The sequence below is a fragment of the Carcharhinus amblyrhynchos genome, chromosome 7 (genome assembly GCF_965287045.1).
Source record: "Carcharhinus amblyrhynchos chromosome 7, sCarAmb.v2.hapA, whole genome shotgun sequence".
In the NCBI taxonomy this organism is placed as follows: Eukaryota; Metazoa; Chordata; class Chondrichthyes; order Carcharhiniformes; family Carcharhinidae; genus Carcharhinus; species Carcharhinus amblyrhynchos.
This window is the reverse complement of record NC_137330.1, coordinates 28678295-28693912: the sequence shown is the minus strand read 5'-3', so window position 1 is coordinate 28693912 and position 15618 is coordinate 28678295. Positions and strand designations below refer to the sequence as shown.

The following is a 15618-nucleotide window of genomic DNA, read 5'->3' as shown; positions in this document are numbered from 1 at the left end:
GTAGTGTGACATGAACCCAAGATCTCGGTTGAGGCCGCCCTCGTGTGTGCGAAACTTGGCTATCAGTTACTGCTCAGCAATTCTGCGCTGTCATATGTCGTGAAGGCCACCTTGGAAAACGTTTACCTGAAGGTCAGAGGCCGAATGCCTGGTGACTGCTGAAGTGTTCACCGACAGGAAGAACATAGAACATAGAACACTACAGCGCAGAACAGGCCCTTCGGCCCACGATGTTGCGCCGACCAGTTACAAAAACAATGACCCACTAGCCTATACCAATCCCTTTTCGTCCATAAACCTATCCAGAGATCTCTTAAATGCCCCCAAACTAGACGCATGCTCAACCCAACGTACCATGCTTTGGGACATCCTTTCCTGCAGCGTATCAGTTAACAACATTGGCCGAGTTGCAAGAGTATGTGCCGTGTACCTGGTGTTCTCACGCGAGATGATGGCATCCATGTCAATGATCTGACATGTCTTGCAGAGGTTGCTGTGGCAGGGTTGTGTGGTGTTGTGGTCACTGTTCTCCTGAAGGCTGGGTAGTTTGCTGTGGACAATTGGTCTGTTTGAGGTTGTGTGGTTGTTTGAAGGCAAGAAGTAGGGGTGTGGGGATGGCCTTGGCAAGATGTTCGTCTTCAATAACATATTGAGGATTCCGGAGAAGATGTCATACCTTCTCCACTCCGGGCAAGTACTGGATGACAAAGGGTACTCTGTCCACCGTGTCCTGTATTTGTCTTCTGAGGGAGGTTGGTGCAGTTTTTTGCTGTGGCACGTCGGAACTGTCGATCGATGAGTCAAGCGCCATATCCTGTTCTTATGAGGGCATCTTTCAGCGTCTGGAGGTGTCTGTTGCGATCCTCCCCATCTGAGCAGATCCTGTGTATGTGGAGGGCTTGTCCGTAGGGGATGGCTTCTTTAATGTGTTTAAAGGTGGAAGATGGAGAAGTGGAGCATCGTGAGGTTATCTGTGGACTTGCGGTACAGTGAGATGCTGAGGTGACCATCCTTAATGGAGGTGCGTGTATCCAAGAACGCAACCAATTCTGGAGAATAGTCCATGGGGAGTCTGATGGTGGGATGGAACTTATTGATGTCATCATATAGGTGTTTCAGTGATTGTTCACCATGAGTCTAAAAGTAGAAAATGTCATCGATGTATCTAGTGTATAGCATTGGATGAAGGTCCTGTGCGGTGAAGAAGTCTTGTTCGAGCCCGTGCATGAAGATGTTGACATATTGAAGTGCGAATTTGGTCCCCAGGACTGTTCCGTGTGTCTAGATGAAGAACTGGTTGTTGAAGGTGAAGACATTGTGGTCTAGGATGAAGCAGGTGAATTGTAAAATTGCATTTGGAAACTGGCAGTTGTCAGTATTGAGTACTGAGGCAGTTGCAGCAGTGCCATCGTTGTGGGGGATGCTGGTGTAGAGTGCTGAGACATCCATTGTGACGAGGAAAATTCCATGGAGTTCAAGTGCTCCATGTGTGCTGAGCTTCTGGAGGAGATCTGGAGGAGGGAACCGAGTGTAGGGTGTCGAAATTTGCTGATGACACCAAGATTGGGGGAGTGGCAAATTGTGCGGAGGGTGTGGAGAGTCTGCAGAAGGATCTAGATAGGCTGGGCGAATGGGCCAGGAAATGGCAAATGGAATTTAACGTTGGCAAGTGTGAGGTGGTCCACTTTGGTAGGAAGAATGGTAGGAAGGACTATTACTTACGGGGCGAAAAACTGCAGCAGGTGACAGTGCAGAGGGACCTCGGGGTCCTTGTGCACGAGTCGCAAAAACCCAGCTTGCAGGTGCAGCAGGTGGTTAGGAAGGCGAATGGGATGCTGGCCTTCATAGCGAGGGGGATTGAATATGAAAGTAGGGAGGTCTTGCTGCAGCTGTATAGGGCATTGGTGAGGCCGCAGCTGGAGTACTGTGTGCAGTTTTGGGTGCTGCACCTGCGCAAAGATATTTTGGCCTTGGAGGGAGTGCAGAGGAGGTTTACTAGGCTGATACCAGAGTTGAGGAGGTTGAGCTATGAGGAGAGGCTGAATAAACTGAGCTTGTACTCGTTAGAGTTTAGAAGAATGAGGGGAGATCTCATTGAGACGTATAAGATGATGAATGGGATGGATAGGATAGAGGTGGAGAGACTCTTCCCACTCAAAAAAGACAGTAGGACTAGGGGGCACAGCCTCAAGATAAAAGGGGGGCGGTTTAGAACGGAGTTGAGGAGGAACTTCTTCACTCAAAGGGTGGTGAATCTCTGGAATTCTCTGCCCGTTGAAGTGGTGGAGGCTGCCTCGCTAAATATTTTTAAGACGCGGGTTGATGGGTTTTTGATAAGAGAGGGGATTAAGGGTTATGGGGAGAAAGCGGGAAAGTGGAACTGAGCAGCGACAGATCAGCCATGATCTTATTGAATGGCGGGGCAGGCTCGAAGGGCTAGATGGCCTACTCCTGCTCCTATTTCTTACGTTCTAAGTCCATAGCGTCGTGAGAAAAGCTGGAGGTTCTTTATACAATTAGGTTTCAGAATGCCTTTGACGTAGCCGGAGAGGTTCTCACACAAGGTCCCACTGCCCAATACGATGGGACGGGTGTGTTTGCCTTGTGTATCTTTGGGAGGCAGTAGAGATCTCCAACGCGGTGAGTCATGGGATGAGAGCATGGAGGGTGCTCTGAAGGTCTGGATCAAAGGTCTTGATCAGAGTGTTGAGTTGACGGGTGTGTTCTTTGGTCGGATCTGCGGGTAACTGTCTTTAGTGTTCCTTGTTGTTCAGTTGTCGGTAAACTTCTTTGCAGTAATCTGTTCTGTTCAGTATGACAATGGCCCCTCTCCGAAATCAGCCTAGTGAACCTCTTCTGCACTCCCTCCAAGGCCAATATATCCTTCCGCAAGTGCGATGACCAAAACTGCACACTACTCCAGCTGCGGCCTCACCAGTACCCTGTACAGCTGCAGCAAGACCTCCTTACTTTTATATTCTATCCCCCTCGCTACAAAGGCCAACATTCCATTCACCTTCTTGATCACCTGCTGCACCTGCAGCAAGGGGCCAACAGCAAACACAATGAGACAGCCAATGAACCGGAACAGCCGACAGAGATCCGCAGTGCAGCAACCAAAGAGGAAACAGTCCAATTGGACTCCTCCGGAAGGCCGCTGCCCTTGACTTATATGCCCAAGGCATCAGGAGGTGCGTCAACACCAGATTCATCAACCACACTCAAGACAGCCCCAAACATCACCCAAGCACAACGTAATGCCATCCACGCTCTCGAGACCAACCACAACATTGTCGTCAAACCAGCAGAGTCTGTGTTATAGGTTGACCCGAGTGGGTTTGTGATCTGTAGTCCTTTCGGTATCTTGTCTGCTTTCTTGCATCTCTGTAAAGACTAGGACAGGTGCCAGGCACCCGTCAGCCATGCGCCGTGATTGTTACTGGTCAGGTGACTCCGAGAGCCCGGGGGGGGGGGGGGGGGGGGTTGGAGGAGAGCCCGGGGGGGGGGGGGGGGGGGGCGGGTTGGAGGAGAGCGGGGGGGGGGGGTTGGAGGAGAGCGGGGGGGGGGGGTTGGAGGAGAGCGGGGGGGGGGGGTTGGAGGAGAGCGGGGGGGGGGGGGGTTGGAGGAGAGCGGGGGGGGGGGGTTGGAGGAGAGCGGGGGGGGGGGGGTTGGAGGAGAGCGGGGGGGGGGGGTTGGAGGAGAGCGGGGGGGGGGGGTTGGAGGAGAGCGGGGGGGGGGGTTGGAGGAGAGCGGGGGGGGGGCGGATGGAGGAGAGTGGGGCGGAGGGGGAGGGGGAGCTGGTGGGAAGAGGAAGACGGCAGCAGGCTCCGCACTCACCCAGACAGACGAAGAGAACCGACTTCTGTGTGTTCGCCATCTTGCCCGGGTCTTCCCGCCACGCTGCGACATCCGCTTCTGTCTATACTCTTGCCTGCCTGCACCAGTAACACCGGGCTTCACTTCGCCCGCTGGCTGTGCATTTTATTTAGTGACCCTAACGTTGTCCAGACTCGGGGGAAAATGTGTTAAAATCAGCCACGTGGTCGAGATGCGGAAGTGTCCGGGTTTCTCGGCACATCCGCAGACAGCTACTGCTGCGGACGTCTGTTGGGGGGGGGCCAGCAGGGAGTGGACAGGTGCAGTAGTTCAGGTAAACTCAGAGTGAGCCACATTAGGATGACAGTGTCATAGCTCGCACTTAAGAGCTTTTAGCGGACCATTGTTTATAAAAGTAAGTTTATTTTCTTCTGCTTTTTTTTAAAAAATCATATATTGGTACACGTTTTGGGAGAAACACCTGGTGTGGCTTTTCTCAAGTGTCATGTTTGCGAGACAACATGTATGTCGGGCTCTACTCCTGACACAGTTGACATTGACACATCATGTCACACAACCACAGAATGACACAGCACTAAAAGACCATTCAAGCCGCTTGCCCAGGCTGACTTTTTGAAAAAAGTTACCAATTCATTCTATTCCCTTTCTCTCTCTCTCTGCCCATTCCACCCACTCCCTTTTCTAGCACTTCTCCATTTTGAAAGTTATTTTTGAATCTGCTTCTATCACTCTTTATGCATTCTAAGCCATAACGCACCATCCTTTCATTAAACTCCCCTCAAGTTCCTTGGTCATTTGATTTAAATCAGTGAGCTCTTGTTATTCACTATTCTGCCAGTACTTGCTCCTTGATAATTCCATAAAATCTACTTATAACCTTCCAGACGCCAAGAAGAAAAATCTAAATTTCTCTAATCACTCTATGTAAGTGAAGGTTTCATCTTTCCTAAGATGTGTCCAGCATTTACAGAATCTAGTTGGGTCCTAACCTGCGATTTCTAAAGATTTAGTACATGTGCTCTCTTTTCATATTCTCTTCTATTGATTGTAAGGCAATATGGCTCTTTTCTTAAAACAATGTTTGTGACTTGTGAATGTATACCTCCAAGTGTCTGATTCTGCATCCTCTTCAAAACTGTTTAGATAATTTGCCTTTTATTTTTGCTTCCAAAATGAGCTACTTTACAACTTCAAATATTTGCACTGAGAATTTCTAACTTTAAACTGAAATAATTTTGTTATAGACATATTGAAGACACAGCAAACAACATTGTTATGTAAAATGTTTGCATTTGGAATCTATATAAAATGGATGATGGTTGAGAAAATAAATTATGGTATTGAAATGTATTTGTTTGATTATAAATTAAAATGTACAAATAAATATTATAATAAGCAAAGCAGATTTTCTGAGAAGATGGGTGCTTTTTCAACTTGGAAAAATAATTTGATCGTTGAAAAACATCATAGAAAATATAAAAGCATTTATTTTGATTTCTGGTAGTGAAAATAGTAGGAATCACAGTGAAAGGTATGAGAAGATATCTTGGCTAAAAATATTATTGAAGTTAACTACTAACTGAATAAATTGTTGAATAGAAGAGTATTCCATATTTAGGGAATCCTTGCTTTTGGGGTGACTTACTGAAGCAAAATTAATTATAGGTTAATTCTGGGCTCACTTGAAATTTGATAAGATCATTATTCAATTATGAGCTGGATTTTATGCTTTCTTGCTGGGTTTGAAGATGGGGATGTACATATAAAATCCGGTGGATGGCATTACTGCCACTTACCCAATCGCCCCCGACTTGTCTGAAATCTTACAATGAATGAGGAAGGTGTTCCATGAATCAGGAAGGTTATCCACTTTGGCAGAAATAATAGGAGAGATTATTATTGAAAGGGCAAAAAGCTGCAGCATGCTACGGTGCAGAGGGACCTGGGGGTCCTTGTGCACGAATTGCAAAAACCCAGTCTGCAGGTGCATCAGGTGATCAAGAAGGCAAATGGAATGTTGGCTTTTATAGCGAGGGGGATAGAGTATAAAAGCAGGGAGATCTTGCTGCAACTGTACAGGGCACTGGTGAGGCCACAACTGGAGTACTGTGTGCAATTTTGGTCACCGCATTTGCGAAAGGATATATTGGCCTTGGAGGGAGTACAGAGAAGGTTCACTAGGCTGATACCGGAGATGAGGGGGTTAGCCTATGAAGAGAGATTGAATAGACTGGGTCTGTACTCATTAGCGTTTAGAAGGCTGAGGGGGGATCTTATAGAGACATATAATGAAGGGGATGGATAGGGTCGAGGTAGAGAGATTCTTCCCGCTTAGAAAGGATAGCAGAACTAGAGGGCATAGCCTCAAAGTAAGAGGGGGGGGGTACAGTTTAGATCGGAGTTGAGGAGGAACTTCTTCACTCAAAGGGTGGTGAGTCTCTGGAATTCTCTGCCCATTGAAGTGGTGGAGGCTACCTCACAATGTATTTAAGTCACGGGTAGATAGGTTTCTGATAGACAAGGGAATTAAGGGTTATGGGGAGAAAGCGGGAAAGTGGAACTGATCCACTTCAGATCAGCCATGATCTTGTTGAATGATGGGGCAGGTGCGAAGGGCTGGATGGCCTACTCCTGCTCCTATTTCTTATGTCAGGCAGCCTGCCCTGCCACTTAAGGTCCTCATCCCAGTGCCACAGATATTTTATCCACAGTCTCTAGACTGGACTTACCTGTGTTCCTCATTGTGGTGAGGGTGTCATCCCAGTAATGACCACCATTTCCAGCCAGCGCTGTTAGGATGACAGAACTGCCAGCCAGTCAGATTTATCAGCAGCTCTCAAACGTGAGAGTTCCTCTGACTTTAAAGCAATTAATGCAGCTCTTCGTGTTTAATTGTGGCAACCAACAGAATTGTGGTTAAGCACCCCTCCCAAACTTTTTTTGGTAAGGAGCTGGGGACAGTGGTGCCCCATAAAATACAGCCCTGCATCTCAACAAATAAAAAACATAAGGTCCACATTTTTTTTTAATAAACTTTATTATTAAATTTTCAAATGAAGATAATTGATAACTGAGTTATTTCTTTCAACAAAAAAACTGAAGTAATTTTCTATTATTTCAGTTTTTTCTCATGGCAATGATTTCTGATCTCTTGTGAATCTTCATTGTATGCTCTCTGTAACTTTATTATTATTTCTATAATGGAATGATGCAAACAACAATTTTATATATCATGATTTAACGTAGTAAAATGCTTTGAGATGCTTTATAGATGCATTATCAACGTATGATCAAACCACATAAGGAGATGCTGGGTCAGGTGAACAAAATCTTGGTCAAAGAAATAAGTTTTAAGGCGTGCCTTAAAGAAGGAAAATGACATAGAGCATGAGGCATAGACAACTGAAGACTTGGCCATCAATAGTGGTGTAATGAAAATTAGGGATACACAGGCCAGAATTAAAGGGGTGCATATTTCTCAGGGAAGTTGAGGGGCTTGGGGAAATTACAGAGATAGGGAGTTACAAAGCTATGGAGAGATTTGCAAACTAGGATGTCCATAATTTCAGGTCCTAAACATTGCCTGGTTCAAATTTATGATAGTCACTTTTCTCTTGTGGACTGTGCTTTGGTGTATAGAAGCCTGAAGTTATATTGGCTTTTATTTATGGTTAAGGAATATGTTGCTTGCATCCAAAGGCCCAAATCTTCACCATGATGAAAAATCTCTCCAACATGGCAAAGATGGTGGAGATGGCCGAAAATTATAAGTCATGCACCCAAACATTGCAATTTCCGTTTTCACAAGGACGGAAATGAGTGCAGGGCCGATTATGTGCGCGCACATTTTGCAGAGACAGTTGACCATTTAAGTTGTCAGCTGCCTCCTCTCAAGTGGGATATTGATATCCTCTTGAGTATGAAACCTAAAGTTTGTACATGCGACCAAGTAAGAGCAAGTCTGAATTTTGTGTCAACAAAAACAGAAAATGCAGGAAAATCTGAGCAGGTCTGACATTTTGCTGTCAGACCTGCTAAGATTTTCCAATATTCCCTGTTCTTGTTTTACGTTCCAGCATCCACAGTAATTGGCTTTTATCTGAAATATGTGGATTTGTTTGGGTGGACAGTGTACCCCTTTGGAGCAGTAAGATATTCCTTTGGATCTGGTCCCAGGACATTTTTGGTGGAGTTGTCTTTTTCTGTAGGTAAGGTGCCTTTTCGAATTGTTAGAAGTATGCATGAATGTACATAAACCCATTAATTGTCAAGCCTATTAGAACGGTAAACAGAACTGTCAAAAAGATCTGTCAAAAGTATCTAGAGGACCTGTCAAAATTGCCAAGCGGACCTGTCAGGAGGCCCTGTCAAAAGAAACAGTCAAAGAGCTTGCCAAAGGGACCTGCCAACATATCAAGGCATTTAAGTTTTGTTGTTTAAAACTTTGAAATAAATTTGTGGGTTTTTAAAATTACTGCATGCTATTTTGCTCTGTCTGTTGACATAAGCCCAAGGATCTCCATTACTGGAATAGTACTGCATGACTGATTTCACAACCGTCCATTACCACGGAAGGGTGCTTTGCCGTTGCACAGCTTGATTGACAGCTATACTGGTTATGGACTCTTTGAACTGGCACTCTGAATTCTAGTGCTTATTTTTAGAAGGGATTGTGCAATTGAATGAAATGTAGAATAAAGTTTATGTAGTTGAAAGAATGTAAATTTTTTTTATGAATGAGGCCTCGCAGCAGTCAGTTATCATTGCCTTTTCTCAATTCCTCCAACACCATGCATGTGGAGTTTACAGGAGTGTGACATTTTTGTACTCTACCAATTCTTCTTTGAAGATTTCCCACTGTTGATCTTGTGACCTGTTTGCTAATATTTCCACTAAGGATTAAATTCATTTTTATCTTCTTGACCTTTGTAGTTTCAATTGGCATGCACCTTTAGCTTTCAGTCATTGCCAATCTTTCCTTCACATATTTAACTTAACTATGTTCTGGTTTTTATTTTACAGGTTTTTTTGTCTACACCTGAATTATTTGTTACATTTAATTTCTCCAACTAAGTAGGGGACAATGTTTCTTTCCTTGGGCTAATGTAACAATGATTTAGGAGCATTCTTGAATGCACTTTATACCTCACTTCAACCAATATATTACTTTATCCTTGTTTACCTTAGGATAGGGAAAATAATCGAATGCTTTTGCTGTGCTATGCTTGCATGTGCCTCTGCATTGTTAACAAATCTCCACCACTATCTCATCTACGCTGTTCGATGGTTGGTAATGCAAATAGAGAATTGTACCATTTTTCTTTTGTAATCATCTGGATTTTGCATTTGCTGCCTGAGTGGATTTTTTAAAACTTATATGGCAGCATAGTGGCACAGTGGTTAGCATTGCTGCCTCTCAGTGCCAGGGACCTGGGTCATTTCCAACCTGGGTGACAGTCTCTGTGGCGTTGGTACATTTCCCCCCTGTCTGTCTGGGTTCCCTCCAGGTGTTCCAGTTTCCCCCCCACGGTCCAAAGATGTGCAAGTTAGGTGAATTGGCCATGGTGAAAACTAATTGTCCCTTAATGTCCCACGATGTGTAGGTATGATGGATTAGCTATGATAAATGTTTGGGATTACAGGATAATGGCAAGAGAACCTGGGTAAGAGAGTTTTTCAGAGAGTTGGTTCATTTAATGGGCTGAATGGCCTCCTTCTACATTGTAGGGATTCTATGATTTCTCTCAGCATTTTTTTCTTGACAAGAAACATGAAACCAGGGATTTGCAATGGTGAGTTGCAATGCTTATTCATAATCAAAAGCAGGAAGAATTTCATAGTGATGTTCATAGGTAGAAAATTTGATTCAATGGACCAACATCCTCCATTTCACAGATTTACAGCAGCTACCTGAGAAGTCAGTCTATGGTTGTCAATGTATGTTACTTTCTATCCATTGGCCAAAAGGAATAGGCTGTGGATCAAAGCTATAACCAGAAATTGTGTACTATGTTTTCTAAGTTTAGATCAACTAATTTCAAGAGCTGATTAAGGGAAGGTGAGTCAAACTAGAGGAGATGAGCCAAATTTCAACTAGTCAGTAAGTTGCATCCTTTTGTATAGGAAGATTGACTGTTCTTACTGTGAAACCGTATACTATGTGTCACAAACCTGGCTGATATTAACTGCAAGGGTGTTCCAAATTGGACACATTGGTTTGTCATCTAGTATAGTTTTGTCTACAGCAACAGTGTAAAGGGCCATATGTGATAACTGGTGAGAACAGCAACCAGCCTAATCATAGTATATTTTTGAAGATTATTTATTACAATAAAAAAGACGTATGTACACAAAGAGGACTGTGATAATCTAAGACAGTTCTGTACAAGACTACTAATCATGTTCACACAATTTAAGTAGAAAATGCCCTTCTGAATCAAGGTACATTTTTATGATGTGAACTTCCATCTTCCCAAACAGCTTCACTTCAGTAGATCTATAAGTAAAGGCCAGCTTATTGTTATCATCCTGTGTATGATTGAGTAGTTATTCTGAGCAACATTTTTTCTTGGTTCATCGAAGATATGTGTTTTAAATGCGTCCATGAAAGGTATTTTGCGTGCTTGCTTCTGGTCAGCTAACCAGCATCAGTTTACAGTCAATTCACTGGACTCTGCGCCTCAGGCTGTTCACTGTATACTGCATTTCTCCTTCCACAAACAATTATATAATTATTTCGCTTGAAGATACTCTTTGCATATTTAACTACCTGTCCTCTCGGCTTCTGTTGATTCTTACATTAGCATATGGATGTCTTACCTGAATGGTACCATCATCTCTCATCTTCCTAAAGTATTTCCTATTAATCATAGAGTCCCCTCAATGTAGAAGGAGGTCATTCGGCCGATCGAGCCTGCACCAATAACAATCCCACCCAGGCCTTATCCCTGTAACCGCATATATTTACTTGACACTAAGTGGCAAGTTAGTATGGCTGATCTACCTAACCCACACATCTTTAGAGTATGGGAGGAAATCTAAGCAGACATGAGAATATGCGAACTCCACGCAGTCTCCCAAGGCCTGAATTGAACCTGGGTTCCTGACCCTGTGAGGCAGCAGTACTAACCACCATGCCATTCAAGTAGGATGACATATTTCTTTTTGGTCTGTCTACGCCTGCTATCTCATCATTGGGATTCACTGGAAATGCTGGTGACTTCTAACCTTGTTACCAAGACTCACATCCTGCGAAATACAGGATTCGAAAATCATAATGCCATGTGACCAGGTGATGGGTATTCTCTAATTGAAATGATTGAGGTGTTCTTACAAGAGTGACTATTTATGCTTCAGATTTAGCACAAAACTTCAAACATTGTAGCCTCCTCCCATTATTTTCTTTTTCCACTTTTCCTACATGGTTGTCAATTTTGCTTTATTTTGTTTTTGCATCCTGTTTTCTTCCTTCCCAGCCACATTAGATTAAACTGTCTTTGACAAAAAAGTTATCCTTTTAGCTGGGAAACTAATTAAAACAATATTTGGATGAAACCTTGCCTTTTTGTTTAAGCTTGCTCCTGTCCCAAAACTGATCTCTGTGTCTAGGAATGTTTTCACTTGATAATTTATGCACCTGTAATCTCAAAAGATAATGGATGGATTTCAACAAAAGGTAGTATATGGCCAAAGAAGAACCAATTTGTTTTTGCTGAAAATGCATATCCTGGAACTTTTTAAAGGATCGTTGATACTGAGAGATTGAGGACTTCGACTTTTTCTGAACAGTGCTGGGGGTTTTATTTAGAATGTTGTGGATTGTCACAGCTGCTGTGGTGAATTTGTCACAGCTGTCAAACTCCAAGCAGAGTTTTCAGAGCAGCTTGTTGGAGGTTCATTGGCGTAAAGTCTCCTCAGTGAGATGGAAGCTTTTTAAGAAAAAAATAATGTTCTGTAACTACAAAATTGAAAGACGAAATCAGTCAGTGAAAAGCCTCAAGAAAAAGCTATGTCATTACAATAATGTTGCGGTAACACAGCTTGTACTTTTGTTCCTATTTGTTTTCTACAGAGGTTTTCTTTGTTTTCAAAGTTCAACATTATAAAAACCTGACATTTTATTGCCTCTTGTTTCCTCTATCCCTTACCTTTCCTCTGTTTCTTCCTTTTTAAGGTTCAAAGAACACAAAATGAAAGTTACATCAGGTCTACAGTCAGAATACTTTACAAATGTTCTGCTTTTGAAACAAAGGCATAAAGCGTGTAAAATGGGGTCCCATTGTTTTTCAAAAATATTTTAAAAGCTCCTTGTTATAATTTGCCATGAAAGAAAGGAAAATCTCCAATGCCATGGCTGGAATAATGCATCTTGAGATATTTGAAGTACTGCGATCCAAATCACTTTAGTCTCTGGTCTAACATAACAAATCTAAGTGCACACTTCTAAAGAAGCTATGGTCATCAAACATTTAGAACATAAGAAATAGGAGCAGGAGTAGGCCATCTAGCCCTTCGAGCCTGCCCCGCCATTCAATAAGATCATGGCTGATCTGTCGTGGCTCAGTTCCACATTCCCGCCCTCTCCCCATAAACCTTAATCCCCTCTCTTATCAAAAACCCATCAACCCGCTTCTTAAAAATATTTAGCGAGGTAGCCTCCACCACTTCAACGGGCAGAGAATTCCAGAGATTCACCACCCTTTGAGTGAAGAAATTCTTCCTCAACTCCGTTCTAAACCGCCCCCCCTTTATCTTGAGGCTGTGCCCCCTAGTCCGACTGTCCTTTCTGAGTGGGAAGAGTCTCTCCACCTCTATCCTATCCATCCCATTCATCATCTTATACGTCTCAATGAGATCTCCCCTCATTCTTCTAAACTCCAACGAGTACAAGCCTAGTTTATTCAGCCTCTCCTCATAGCTCAACCCCCTCAACTTCGGCATCAGCCTAGTAAACCTCCTCTGCACTCCCTCCAAGGCCAAAATATCCTTGCGTAAGTACGGCGCCCAAAACTGCACACAGTACTCCAGCTGCGGCCTCACCAATGCCCTATACAGCCGCAGCAAGACCTCCCTACTTTTATATTCAATCCCCCTCACTATGAAGGCCAGCATCCCATTCGCCTTCCTGACCACCTGCTGCACCTGCAAGCTGGGTTTTTGCGACTCATGCACAAGGACCCTGAGGTCCCTCTGCACCGTCGCCTGCTGCAGTTTTTCTCCACGTAAGTAATAATCCTTCCTACCATTATTCCTACCAAAGTGGACCACCTCGCACTTGCCAACATTAAATTCCATTTGCCATTTCTTGGCCCATTCGCCCAGCCTATCTAGATCCTTCTGCAGACTCTCCACACCCTCTGCACAATTTGCCGTTCCACCAATCTTGGTGTCATCAGCAAATTTTGACACCATACACTCGATTCCCTCCTCCAGATCATCTATATAAATGGTAAATAGCTGAGGCCCCAGCACCAGTAGCAGTTCAAGCGAGAAAAGCACAAATGTTTGGTGGATGAATATAATTATCTAACTGTGTCTGATAGTGTGCTTGATTTTATGTTTAAGGGGACTGTTTTGATGTTTAGCTTTTTTTCTATAGATAGTCAGTATGTCTGGAAGGAAAACAGCTCAGATGCTAGGGAAGCAGGATAATTACTTATTTTACCCATGTGTTTATTTAGAAGAGAGAGCTAATGGACTTCTGTTTACTAAAATTAAAGGTCCCTGGAGTTTTTGATTAAAGGAATGTAAGCTGGGTTTAGATTGAAAGGGTCATGTAATAATGTGGTTAATTGGAGAAGCTAGGTATGTAGCAGAAAAAAAAGTCTGTGTTCTGGCTGCGGTCAGTTAAAAAACAGAAGTCTGCAAGTTGCTGTCTCCACAAAATCTCTTTGAAAGCTCAAGACTGACTACACACTTTATACCAAATATAGTTATGGTTGCTAACAGTGTTTAAAGTGGCTTTTCATTCTGTAAGATGAAGGTTGCTTGTTTGGAACTGAAACAGTGATAAGTTAAAAATTCAAGTTGTTTGTTTTCATGTTTAAATATTATTCAAATGGGTAATAGTTAAGCTGTTTCATTTGTTAGTGTTCTAGTTAAACTGTGTTGTTAAATAATGTTTATTTCACTATAAAAAAATGCCTAAATTGTCAGTGGAATTGCTCATGGAGTGAAGCATCCTATCCTCAATTTTATGCCAAAATATAAAATTGTTGGGATCTAGTTTGGTTTCCTAATATAACTTGGGATTTGGGTCCATAGTCCAAACAATTGTGAGATGTGTGATCTTGTAGATTTTTGTTAAATTTGAATATTAGAGCTTGTTTGAACCTGGTGGCCAATTCCTACAGTCCCTGTGTAATTACAAAATTACAGTTAGTGTGTCAACAATTCCTAACCAGAGCACCATTTATACAAGGTACTGCTGTCCGCGTGGGTTTCCTCTGGGTGCTCTGGTTTCCTCCCACACTTCTAAGATGTGCAGGTTAGGTGGATTGGCCATGCTAAATTGCCCCTTAGTGTCAGGGGGACTAGCTACGGAAAATGTATAGGGTTATGGGGATAGGGCTTGGGTGGGATTGTGGTCGATGCAGACTCAATGGACCAAATGGCCACCTCCTGCTCTGTAGGATTCTATGATTCTGTTACTTGCATTTTGAATGAAATGAGCACACAACACATGCATTTCAAGATATAATGAATCAATATTAATTACTGGTTTTGTCACTTGTTACAGACTTTTTGACTGTTTCAATCCTGAACAAGTTATTTTCTGAATATCCTTAGAGGCATTGTAGAGTTTTCCACATCCGCAATTTCCTCCCACTTTATTTTTTTGGCTACTTATTTAGATATGTTATAAACCATGCTATGAAGTACGTACTGATGTGACACGGAAGTTTTTTCTATTGGCTGGGGAGTCTAAAACTTGGAAGCACAGTGAGGAGGACAGTTGCTTACAACTGAGATGAGGAGAAATTTTTCCACTCAAGAATCGTGAATCTTTGGAATTCTTGTGGGAGGTCTATATTTTAATATATTTAAGTCTAGGATAGACAGATTTTTGGTTTCTCAGGGAATCAGGGGATGTGGAGTGAGTGGGAAAGTGGAGTTATACCCCAGTATCTGCCATAATCATATTGAATGGTGGAGCAGACTTTGTGGGCTGTATGCTCTATATCTATTCCTAACTGAATTTCTGTTGTGTATTTTTTGTTTGAACTAATGTGATTTTTCAGAAGTGACTTGATTTAATTGTTAAATGCAGGATTTCATAATATTTTCTGCTTTTGTGGCCTCCTATACTGGCCCTCCCATTGTCATAATCTGGACATTCCCCTTAGACATTCAGAGGCCGAGAATTCTACAATGAGTAACTCGCCACTTTACTTCTCAAAACGTGTTCACCAGCTGCAAGGTACAAGTCGGAAGTGTGATAGAATACTCTCCACTTGTTTGGGAGTGTGCTGCTGCAGGAATACTTAGGAAGTTCAACATTGTCTAAGGCAAAGCAGCCCACAAGATCAGCACCCTATCCATCATCTTAAACATTCATGTCTCTATTGTAGGGGCAACATAATTGCATTGTGTACCATTCATAAGATTTGTCATAGTAAGGTTCCTTCAAGAGCACCAACCAAATTATTTTTGACCTCTGGCACCAGAAAAATCAAGAGCTGCAGGAGAACACCAATGGCTGTAAAGTTTCCCTTCATGTTACACACCATTCAGACTTGGAACTATATTGCTATTCCTTCGCTGTGTCAAAATACTGGAAAT

At 42.9% G+C, this 15618-nt stretch overlaps 2 protein-coding genes across 3 annotated transcripts in view; one reads left to right on the top strand and one right to left on the bottom strand.

Moving 5' to 3' along the window:
- acp1 (acid phosphatase 1) overlaps positions 1–4033 on the bottom strand; it is a 28857-nt gene extending 24824 nt beyond the window's left edge. Inside the window, exon 1 of one of the 2 annotated variants that reach the window (XM_080192067.1) lies at positions 3838–4033. In XM_080192067.1, coding sequence (XP_080048193.1) covers positions 3838–3877 — 40 coding nt within the window. In that variant the 5' untranslated portion in view covers positions 3878–4033. The remainder of the gene's footprint in view (positions 1–3837) is intronic. The other variant, XM_080192066.1, reaches the window with a different exon arrangement.
- An 86-nt stretch (positions 4034–4119) lies between these two features.
- The window catches only part of sh3yl1 (SH3 and SYLF domain containing 1), a 154727-nt gene continuing 143228 nt past the window's right edge, over positions 4120–15618 (top strand). The window contains exon 1 of the mRNA XM_080192065.1: positions 4120–4231. Coding sequence (XP_080048191.1) covers position 4231 — 1 coding nt within the window. The 5' untranslated portion in view covers positions 4120–4230. The remainder of the gene's footprint in view (positions 4232–15618) is intronic.